This window comes from Solea senegalensis, linkage group LG16, assembly GCF_019176455.1.
Source record: "Solea senegalensis isolate Sse05_10M linkage group LG16, IFAPA_SoseM_1, whole genome shotgun sequence".
Taxonomy (NCBI): domain Eukaryota; kingdom Metazoa; phylum Chordata; class Actinopteri; order Pleuronectiformes; family Soleidae; genus Solea; species Solea senegalensis.
The window spans coordinates 10,536,860-10,548,877 of record NC_058036.1 but is presented as its reverse complement, the minus strand read 5'-3'; the positions used below and the strand labels follow the sequence as shown (position 1 = coordinate 10,548,877).

Below are 12,018 nucleotides of genomic sequence, written 5' to 3'. Positions count from 1 at the left end.
GTGAAAACACTATGAGGACACCTACACAATTTCTTGTTCTTTACAATGACCACCAACATACAGGCTTAGGGCTTAATATACCTATTTTTTTTTGTCACATGGCCAACATTGCTAAATGTACAAGTGAGGTGGAAGGAGCTATTTTGCTCAAGCAAAACAGTTACATGAAGTGTAGTGTAGTGTTTTTTTTTTAGAATATGAAACAACTAATCATATCACATGAAACACATTCAAGTGTTAATCACTGGTGAAGATTCACATGTACATGTATGCATCTTACGCACCATATTTACATGCCATTTGCATATAAAAAAAAAACAGTTTATAGTTTCATACTTAATGTATATGATATCACTGCACATCTGACTGTGATTCAGTGTAGAATGAGACGGGGGGAAAAAATGTTCATTTGGTAACTTGAAGTCCCCGCTGGACATGGTGGCTGATGTGAAAATGAAAGTAGCTTTAACTTCCATTTGGTGATGACAGATCTACTGGAGTGCTCCTCTCAAAGGTTGTTATTGAAGCCACAGAAAACAATGTCACACTCAGGAGAATTTCAGAATATCTGGTGTAACTTTATGTCTGTACCTCTTGTCTCCTGTCTCCTTCTCTTTCGTATTGTGTTGTTGTTGTTATATATACATTCTTCAATCCCGGTTTTCTCGAGGATTACGTATAACTTGGTTATAACATTACAGAACAAGGTGCAACACGATATAGTTCCTGACAAATACATTTAGATTACATGTACACTAAGGAATACACTAGTAAAATACAATGATCTCCATAAAGTGTCAGAATGCTCATATTTACAAAGAGGATCCATAAAGAATGGACACACACACATGCATGCACAATCTATTATGTTATTATAATTATAATATTCTGATTGCTCCCAAGTCATGACTGAACCACGTGTGTGTGTTTGTCAGGTGCAAACCAAAACCCCCCAAAAAGTGACCCAGTACAGAGAAAGCCACAAATCTACAGCGACCACAAATAAACAAAATGGGAGCGAACTTCACACGATTAGCATATTTACAATTTACATATGCATGAATCTGACAGATCTACACATGCTTACGATGAGGAACTTCTTTTCACAGATGTTAATTTTGGTCACGGAGCCTCTGGTGTCCGTGCAGGTCTGTAATAATATCCCACTCACAAAAGCTCTGATATTACTTGTGCGACCAGCCGACCATGTAAATTCAATTCAGCCTAATAGTGCACCACCACTAGTGCATCACACATGCCTTTCACTTTAACTGCTACTGCTCCAATTCAATTAGAGGCAGAGAATGTAAAATAGACTCTTTTACGTGTAGACAAGGTTTTATCCTCTTTTTTTTTCTTCCAGTTATGCCCGCTGTTTCCCAAACAACATTAAAGCAAGATCCTGTAAAAAAAAAAAACTACAAGGCTGTGGAGTTGCTGTGTTTCTTAATGAGTGTCTTTGTGTGTGTGTTCTTGTATTTGTTACCTTGTTAGGACCTGTTCTGGCGTAAACACTGACGTTGTCAGGACCAGGAAGAAGTTAAGTTTAGGACTCAGATTTAAGGTTAGACATTAACTGGTTACAGTAAAGGTTGGTGATAACCCATTGTTTAGGCTGTCCAAATAAATGGAAGTCTATGCAGAGTCCTTAACAGGATACCTGCAATAAACCTGTGTGTGTTCTTGTATGTGTATCATTGTGAGGACCAAAGTGTATTACAAAAAAAAAAAAAAAAGGGAGTGAGGACATTTTGGGAAAGTGACAACATTTTGTGTGTTCCGCACAACTTTAAAGGGCTTTTGGGGGGTTGAGACCTGGTTTCAGGGTTAAACTTGGATTTAGGTTTGATTTATGTTAACAGTTAGGGTTAGACATTTATTTTAAGAGGCTAGTTTGAAGTATTAGCATGTATACCTTGGATTTTTTGACCTGGGTAAACAAAACAGTCTTTAACACCGTAGTTTTTCTGTCTGTTTTTTTTCTTTTCACAAAATGAGCCAGCAACAAAATGAGAAGCATAGCAACCCAAGGGCTTTAAGTCATCTTTTACTTTGGTGCCTCGGTCAAACTTGCAAAATGAATTAGTTTAATTTGCTAATAACATAAAGCAAAATGAAATGAAAACATTGAGAAATGTCCCGAGTTGTAAAAAGTAGCATTTGCTAACATCCACGGACAGCTATGCCAATTGCCCGGAGGTGAATGTGCATCATAGCCCGCTTTGCGGAAAATGAAATGGTGACGGTGCTTTGCTGATTAGATAATCGACATGGAGGAAGGTAATGTTGTGTTGTGTCTGAGTTTACCAATAGAAGAGGGCACGAGCAAGCTAATGCTATCCACAGAAGTCACAGAAGAAAAACACCATGATCATAAAAGCAATAGCAAGTTCACCGAGTACATCCCCCACTGTTGAAAACAAATGTGTAATAGACATAAACCCAAACTGTGACAGTAATATCTGCCGACCGTTCTTAAAATGTATTAATTTTAATCTACAAAACAGACCGGACATGATGGTTTTTATGATATTTTTATAACGTTTGTGTTTAAAATTACTCGCTTCCTTTCCTTTTATTGGCAAATAAATTCCTAGAGTGTGAGTTCTGTCAAAGATTGCATCTTTAAGTGGTTCTATGGATTTGGGTTTCTGACCAGTGGGAATGGGGTACATGACTGACATGTACATGTCAGCAACAGGTCCATGGTGAAATAAAATCGCGACACATAGTCCCCGATTCTCTCTTTTTTTTCCGTCTTTCAACGCATGTGATCGTCACAGCTGCGGCTGCACGCCATTCCAAATGCTCCACTAAGCGCCTCGTTACAGCGTCTCAGCCTGTAATGAGAGGAGCGACATATGTCCGGTTCCCCTGCTGTTTCCCGATAAGCCCTCGCATTCAGGAGCATGCAGGAACACTCCTCCACCTCCTCCCTTTCCTCCTCGCTTTTTATTTTCCATGCACAACCTGCTAACAGCCACCAAGGAAAATAGTGTGGCACTTACTTAGTGACATTTACCTCGCCGACAACTATTCCACGTACACAGGGGTGGACGGTGGGGGGAGATGGGGGGGCAATAACAATCAGCATGCATTTAATTTAAAAGGGGAGAAAAAAAAGTGTTCCCTTTACAATTACAGAGGCAGGGACAGATATAGCTTTCTCCCTCCCTCTGTGTGTGTGTGTGTGTGTGTGTGTGTGCCGGCAGACTTCCGCAGTGCAACATTAATGCTAATCAAAAGAGCTGAGAAAGCAGCGGTGGTCTGTAAAAACAGATTTTCTCTTGTCTTCTCATTTCTGGAGGGATTCTCTTTTTTCTCACCCACTCCTCCTCCTCGTTCCTCCTTCTCGCAGGGATTTATCTCAGGGAAAAATCATATTATTGAATATGACCACATGCATTTAAAAGTGGTATTTGTGTATGAGGCCGCTTTTTTTTCTCCCTCCTGCTTCCTTGACTGTGTACAGGATGAATCATGGAAGTTAAGTTGTGGTAATTGATTTCTCTTCAGTCCACTCAACTGAATAATCTGCAAGGGAAACAACACTAAGCTGTTCATTAGAAGATTTGCCAACATGCAACTAATTCCGTGCTTTACTCTCCAAACATCAGGAAGGAACATAAACTCGTATAGTAAATACCCTTTGTGTTTGGAGAGTTGGAGAATACTTCACTTTTTTGTAATCTTCCTCTGAATAATTAAATAAGCCAATAAAGCCTCTTTTCTTGCTGGTCAAAAAAGCCCTGTAACACCCAACTAACATCTGGCTTGTGTCTGCAACAAGAATGGAAATTATTAGCATCCACTCTTGGGTCAAATGACTCTGCAATTCACACTTATTGTTTTGTTTTTTCTTCCGCAGTCCACTGTTTTCTTCTGTCTATACACTGGACATTTCCCCGTGAGCAATCAAAATTAAAAAAACCTGCCAGTGAGTTTAAAAGCGGGACTTTAGACACACTAGTCACATAAAACAATTTTCATTAATAACAAATCTTCTTCTTCTTATCCCCCTAGATGACATCCAATGCCTTATTTCAATAATTTACTGACAACTAAAAGACAAAGTCCCCTGTCCAATAACTGTCACTTTGTGGTCATACATTTTGGAGTGTTGTGAAGGGCAGATTTTACCAAAATGTTAAATACACACCTTAATTTCCCATTTGGTTTATGTTAATGTAACTCTGTATCACCCACACTGTGGGACACTTTATTGCTTCCTAATTTAATACATAATTACATTCAAAATTCTAATATTTGTCTTGCTTCTCAATAGATCTGCTATGTCTTAACTCCTAGATTCCCGTTTTTGCCCTTCTCTTATTTAAAAACCAAAGGTGACAGAGCTTTCTCTGTTGCTGCCACAATGCTCGATGTGATAGTCTCCCATTAGGTTAATAATTCAATTCAATTTAAAGTCTCAATTTTAATTCGGGTTCAGTCTGATTGTGGCACTGTTGTGTGTATGTAATAATTGTAATTTTACTCTAACTCAAGTCATGTTAACTACATATGACTTGACATATCTATCTAAAAAGAAAGTATTATTATTATAATATAGTTATTATTATTTATGAATGAAAAAGAGGAACATTAGCTGTGCCTTTCTTTTAATTGTAATTGCATTACCATCCTTACCTATTTATAAAACTATATTTTGACTGACAAATCTATACATATAGTTAAATATGTGCAGGGTAACTGTTTTCAGTTATTATAATTTATGTTAAGATTAAAACTAAATAAGATATTCTGTGCATTTCTGTTCCCGAAAGTGACAATATACACCTCTATCTTGCAAAGTCAATAATTAAATTAGTACTATTATTGTTTTAAAGTTGCAGTCCTAAATCCAGATTTTGTATCTGGATCACCACTAAAACCTAATCCTTTTATCCTTGGACTATAACCAGACCATTTCATTCAAATCTGTCCTTCATTTTCGAGTTATTCTGCTCACAAACAGAACAACAGATGAAAACATAACCTCTTCTGCAGAGGTAATAATAATTGATCAATCAGTCAGGAAATAACTGTCTGTCCTTGGGGGAAGTCAAATCCAACACTATCACTTGCATTAGCTGCTAATGTGCATCGCAGTCATTTCTCAATCTGATTAGAAATCCCCGCAGTTAAGGATCGTCCTTGGTGCCACAGCAGATGTGTACACTCGGAGCTTGATCGTCCCAATTACCTTTATAATCTCAGAGTGAGCTGAACAGAAACACACACACACTTCACAGTAGTTTGCACAGTGGAATCACAGAGTTTAAGCACGGTGGCCTCGGACCCCGCTGGCTCCAGCCTATAATTGTTTACCACTCCTATGAAAATGTCACCAACAGCAATACTGTTTTATCCACTTACAACATTTCAAAGCAGTGCAAAGGGGCCCGAGGGTGCAATAAAAAAAGCTTTAAATAGTCTTCAGTGCTGCTCCTCGGGGGAATCGCCCCTCGCTTGAAAAGACCTAATTTAATAAATTTGCTCTTTAGGCGTTCATCTCTTCGTTTTGCATCCTCTTATTATGAATTCATTCACATGCGGCCCTTTTGGTCTAAATATTGCCCCTCTTAGCTAATGCTTAACCATACATATTTTACTCTTTCAGGAGGACCACCTACATTCGTTTCCAATGCAACTGGGTTCATTAGCACCTCAGAGATAATACGCTGGCTATGTATGCGGAATGTAAGCACTGCTAAGTCTCTAATTTTCCACAAATAATTCCTCTTGATCTCCGGTGAAATTTATGCAGAGGGGGGTGGGATAGTGCGCAGCATGCTTTTACATGGTCCAAGTAAAGAAAGTGTGTACAATAAATGAATTATAAATGGCAGGCTGTGTGTGTGGCTATGGGAGAATATGTGTTTTTTTTTTTACTGAAGAGAAAGAATATGTGTGTCATGGAATAAAAAAGTGTATGTAATGTATGCAGTTGTGGTGTACAGTAGCATTTGTGTGCAAAGGTATGAGGACGATTGCAGTGTGTCTTCACTGGTCTCACAGTTCAGTTACCATCAATAATTCACGTTATAATAATCATGTGCAATATCAATTATCATGGCTACTTTTTCATCAGTCCGTAAGGAGTCACTTATGAATTCAAACATTTCTTTTAAGATTGAACTATCAAACATGAATGATGCAAGAATGGTGCATTCATATTGAAAAACAGCTATCAGCCTCTACAAAGCTACAAATACGCCTCTGCTGAGCTACTGCTATTTCATTTGAAATCTTGCAAACAAGAAAGGGGGGGTGGCCTGAACATGAGCACAGACGCTGACAAACTCACCAATATCTAAATTCCACCCTAATATCCTTCAAAGCACTTAAGGTATTTTATATTCTGAAATAAAACGTTTGGTCTGAAGGACAACAGCACATGATACAAATAGTGAAATGTTGTGTAAATGTATTTTTTTTATTAATTGTCAGGTTGTTGGCATTTTATTCAATCACATTTTAAGACACACAAGTGTAAAACGTGAGTCCCTGGAAAATTTGAACTGAAAAAAGAAAAAAGTATTGTACATAATTAGACTTTATGAATTAAAATAAACTCGCTTCCTGTGTTAAACAATGCTGTTGTAGCGAAATGCAAACACGCTGGTCTCTTTGCAGTGATTGATGAGGCTGCAGTGCTGCTGTCAGTCTGAATGCAGTTTGTTTGGGTGTAGATTGTAATGATGCTAATTATCCAGGGAGGTTTATTATATGTGTGTACAAACTGTGTCAGAATTACTGGGTATATATATGTATACACACACACACATATGTATATGTACATATATTGTGTGTACATTTGAATATGTACTATATACATATATATATATATATATATATATACTTTATATGTTTTTTTCAAACTCTTATGTTGACTGTCAGATGCAGTAAACACAGACAGGATTCAGGCGGTGAGTATTTAATTTCTCTTGGCCTTGCACCAGGTTATAGTGTTGATATTGATTTTTTTTTTTCTCTCTGCTGTGCCGTAATATCATTGCATGGTACAGTTGTTCTCCGAGCAGAGTTGCTGATGTTGCATATCAGAACAGGACTGTGCACACACACTTTTTCAAAGCAATATTTCAAAAGTGGAGTTTAAAGTCTCAACCTGAGGACTTTGTTTTCACTCTTTGTTTGTTTGGTGTTAGCATTTCCTGATGAGAGACTCACGTGTCAAACACAGAACGTTGATCCACTTCACAGTGAGAGGAGCTTCGTGAGTAAAACCATACACAGGCCTCATGACATGCAAAGCTGTGACCACGTTTCCTCTGGGGGCAGTCAACATTTTCCACCTATTACTTTTGACATTCACAATAACAACTTTTCACATTTCTTCATCATCTCCCATTCAATCAGCCCTTTGCCTCATGTTTTAAGCATAATGTCTTTAAACCCCAGCCGTCTACTTCTTCCCCCTGTCCCAAGTCCCCAGTTCACAGGCACCATCCCATGTCTTTTGTTCCCAGCTCTCCGTCTCTTGTCAGCTCTCCCTCAGTCCTCTTTCAACATCCTCTGAGTTATAGTTGAAGGTTTTTAAATTGAAAACATGGCTGGCAGCAGAAATACAGATTTGATTAACCATGAAAATCTGCTTGGGTCTTTATCTCATATACAGCCGTTTGCAACTGGAAACTGAAGTTTGTAAACACTCCTACACCAAATTCCATAGAGAGAATGTACATTTCCAGCGTGCAGGGTCAGAAGAACTGCTGATCTAGTACGTTTTTTTCATATAGTATATGTAAATTAAAACCAAAACAAAAATCACCTTTCCACCAAAGTCACAAAATAACACATATGAACTTACTGATGGAGGCAGCAGTAGACAACTTAGCCTTGTAATCTTCTCTATGGACTTTGGTGCTGGGAGTGAGTGATTTTCATAGTGATACTATTTTTTTAAGGTTCCAGTCATAAAAAGCTGCGTAATAGCAAGATAAACATAAGTAAGATTGTATGGACTTATGTCTGTGCATTGACTTTGCATGAAAACCCACTGCAACCACAGAGTTAGGGAAACGTATTTATAATTCATTGAGGCCTTTGTGAAGTGGGCAAAATTCTATATATTTTTTGTTTTTATATCTTTTGTCTGCACAACCATGTCATCAGTGAGAGTGAATCTTTGGCGGTCACTGTACGCCAGGATCTCATACAACCACACTTCAACAACCTGAACTATCCCTTTAACTGTTAGAAGACAAAGCATGTACAGTATATACAGAGGCTATACATTTTTATGTCTTTTAATGTCTATTTTGTGACTTCTGCACAATTATTGCTACTTTATAGCACTACTAAAAATGCAATATAAAATGACTCATAACTTTGACTCAACAACACATAAGAAGACGAAAAAAAACTTTTTTTTTTAAAGCCTGAATATGTGACATAAACACACCACCCTGGGATATCCACCAGCGACACAGACCTGTGCCACGTGAGCACTAAGGGTTAAGTTGTGCACTTCCTCATCACCCCAACAGACTGAGACAAAAAGTGACAGAGTGACACAGACTTGATACAGACTTGGTTTTTCCTGTAAAATGCAATGGTAAATACAGACACAATCAACCCCGTCCGGCAGATGCAATGTGACGCGTACAAAACTAGTGTTGATGTGTGGAGCAGTGTACCTGAAGCTGTTGCAGCACGTGTGCTTGTGGTTGGACCTGGTGTCTGGTGCAGCTCTGCTGGTAGGCCTCCATTACCTCTGTCAAGGTGAGGCAGCTGTCAGCTGAAATAAAAAGGAACGCAATCATTCACTGCATCCCAGTGAGCCACCAGCAACCATTGAGAAGTGCTCAAGAGGCACGGAAACGCCATACGGTGAGTCGTGCTCCATTATTGTGTGTGTGTGTGTGTGTGTGTGTGTCAGTGAGAAGTGAGAAGGATTTGAATGTCTAATGATAAATCAACCAATCAGACAGCTCGCTTTATCAACCATAGCCTTGTGGGGATGATGAATTCCAGATGCAAGCGACCACAAAAGGTTTTTTTTAACGACTGAAACATGCAAACATTTTTATTTTTATGTATCAATAAAAAGCTGCAGAGTTGCAATTTAGTTTTATTCATTTTAGAGATGACAAAGAAAATCAAGTTCTTCTCCTCATTTATTAAATCAGTCATAATATCCATACTATTAGTTTTCCCACGTTTAAAAACACATGTTGAGCACGTGCTGAGCAGTAACTTCACACAAAATGATGGCAATGTGATTGTCATCAAAAAGCAAAAAATGTGTCACATAAACACACTGGGAGCGATAACACATCCCTTTGAATGTTGTACCTCAGATATGTGAAATGTGTTTTGTTTTTCACTCACATAAAGGTATTTAACGGGTTTCGTTATCGACTGACTTAGATTTCTATCATGATAAACTTGTTGGATATATGTGAGAGCTCTGATTTTGGCCATTGTGGAGCTTCAGGGTGCTTTAGATCACACTGGACGATATAGGCATAACAACAGTGCCACAATTAACATTGCTAAACAAATAGGGATGCACCTATTGCAGTAGAAGATGGATGGATGGATGGCAGTTAAACACACGCACTCATCACGTGAGGACTCATAGTGATCACCCTATACAGCACTGTAAACACTGGGGCCAAATGTGAGTGGAGATAAATACTCAGCTCTTTCAGTATGAGGTGGAACAATCGTTTTTGAATTGAAACTGCTTAATTTGCAAAGCTGCAATGTCATTGTTTTATTTTTGATTATTTTGCCAATTCAAAACACTTTGCACAGGTACAATTCAGCTGCTACCATCACTCACTCAGCCTGTGCCAGAATCCCTTTAATAATGTTGGCTGCAATAGTTTTGTGCATTAACTCCACACATATCTCCTGCTTTTTTTGAGGACCTCTATAGTTAAAAAAGGTACAATTGTTTATATGTGTTTCTGACTGTTTTTCCGACCCTCTCATTCTTGTATTATATTCTATTTGTATTCTTATTATGCTACTTTTATATGTAATTTTCTGGACAAGGTCACTAATAATTAAGTCAATGCAAAATGGATTGGCAGGTATGCAGCTATGCCAAAGTTAAAAAAGAGAAAATTGAGTGAAAACCTCCTCAATCCTTCCTTTTGTTTCCCACAAATTTGTTCATAATCTGCCCCAGCTGGTACAATACCAATATCACAACCTTGAGTCTCCACCAATACCAATATAGTCCAATACAGTACTTTGAATCGGAAAATATGTTGACTCAGTTTTGCATTATATCACATTTGGCAATTGCCAATATCCAGTCATGTGATTTTACGACCAGTATCAGACCAATATCGATACTGAATATCGGCCCATTCCTACACAGTGAGGGACAGTTATGCCAGCCAATCAAAACATTTTGCAAGGGCTACAGACACTTCAATTGTTGTGAAATTCTTTCTTTCTTTTTTTTTCAACTTTATTAACTGGTGGCTATTAGGACGTAAAGATGAATTTTACAAACAAGGTAAAAAGTGTTTTAGAACATGGATTACAGCTTTAAACAGCAGCTTACCCCTTCTATCAGCATCCCTGTGCTCAGCAAAGCCAGATACTATCTGTTCATCAGGTGGGAAAGACACATGTTTTCCTCCTGTACTTCTCTTCTTCTGGTTCTTCTTCAGTTTCCCTGCTCTGTCATCGCTCTGCTCATTAATCTCGCTGTCACTGCAGTGGGTCATCCTCTGTTTGAAACTTTCAGGATGTCAACGGACACACATGACGTTTCAGCGACCACCGTAGCAGCACTAAAGTGATCCTCATCTGCGGCGCCCTCTTGGACATAAAGTGCTACGCTCTCCACTCTGTGGCACATGGAAAGACCAGCCCCCAAAGAAACAATATCTTATTCATGAGTTGTGTTGTGAGTGAAACCTAATATGTTTGTGTCCAATGATGCATCCAAAGTAGGTAAGGCCTGTGCACATTAACATACCTATTTGAATTCAGCATTTACAGCGACATTTAGGAGTACACTGGCAATAAGATGGGCAGGTATATTGAGTGCACCTTTTTCAACCTCTCTGCTTAATGTGAGCTGGGTCACTGTAGCCACTTGCACATTAAAATTAGCGGGTATACCTGTGAAAAAGCAAATTGACACCATTCCTACTGTCAGCGGTTGTTCTGCCCCACTTTTTTCAAAAGCAAAACAAGTATGAAGAATAAAACAACAACACAACATGATCCTGTTGATAATAATAATGTCATACTTTTGTGTATCTTTAACTTCTCTGTGAGTGTTCTCATTCATTCAGGTCAGATATATTCAGTAGCTATAAGCAACTGGACTTGCTTGAGGAATTGCAGAAACAGATTGTGTACTGGTCAATCTCATAATATGGCTCTGACATCCAGCACTATGACAGAACAGCAATATGTTGCCTATTAGCACAAAGGCTAGGTAGCTAGCCGACTTATTGACAATGCGTATCTTGTAGAGCTGAAACAATTAATCAATGAATCGATTATTAATCGATTACTAAATTATTGGACTATTTTGATAATCGATGAATCAGTTCAAAGCTTTTTTCAAACAAGATTTCTGATTGTTTAAGCTTCTTAAATTTGACTATTTTCTTCTGTGTGTACCTGTGTGTGTATGTATGTGCATATACAGTATGTATATATGTGTATGTATGTATGTATGTATGTATATATATGTGTATATGTATATATGTATATATATGTGTATGTATGTATGTGTGTATGTATATGTATATATATATATGTGTTGTGTGTATGTATGTATACATACATATATATATAGCATGGGTCATTTACGTTTGTATTTTTATATTTTCTTAGATTTTTATTTTTATTTTATCTTTATTTTTAGCTTATTTTATTCTATTCTATATTTGATGGTGTTTGGTAACTGGGGTGTTTCTCTTTCCAGTCTCCTGTAAAGTGTGACTCTAATCTTAACAGTGCTGTGTGTTGATGTTGGAGCTGTTAATTTCCCCGAGGGAACCTCCCAAAGGGATC

General features: G+C 38.0%; 1 protein-coding gene across 1 annotated transcript in view; it reads right to left on the bottom strand.

The window, feature by feature from the left end:
• Positions 1 to 10,712, bottom strand: part of si:dkey-288a3.2 (protein phosphatase 1 regulatory subunit 37) — a 64,430-nt gene extending 53,718 nt beyond the window's left edge. The window contains exons 1-2 of the mRNA XM_044047774.1: positions 10,547 to 10,712; positions 8,661 to 8,761 (exon numbers count right to left, since the gene is read on the bottom strand). Of these exons, the coding sequence (XP_043903709.1) occupies positions 8,661 to 8,761; positions 10,547 to 10,712 (267 nt within the window). The remainder of the gene's footprint in view (positions 1 to 8,660; positions 8,762 to 10,546) is intronic.
• Between the last annotated feature and the right edge of the window lie 1,306 nt (positions 10,713 to 12,018).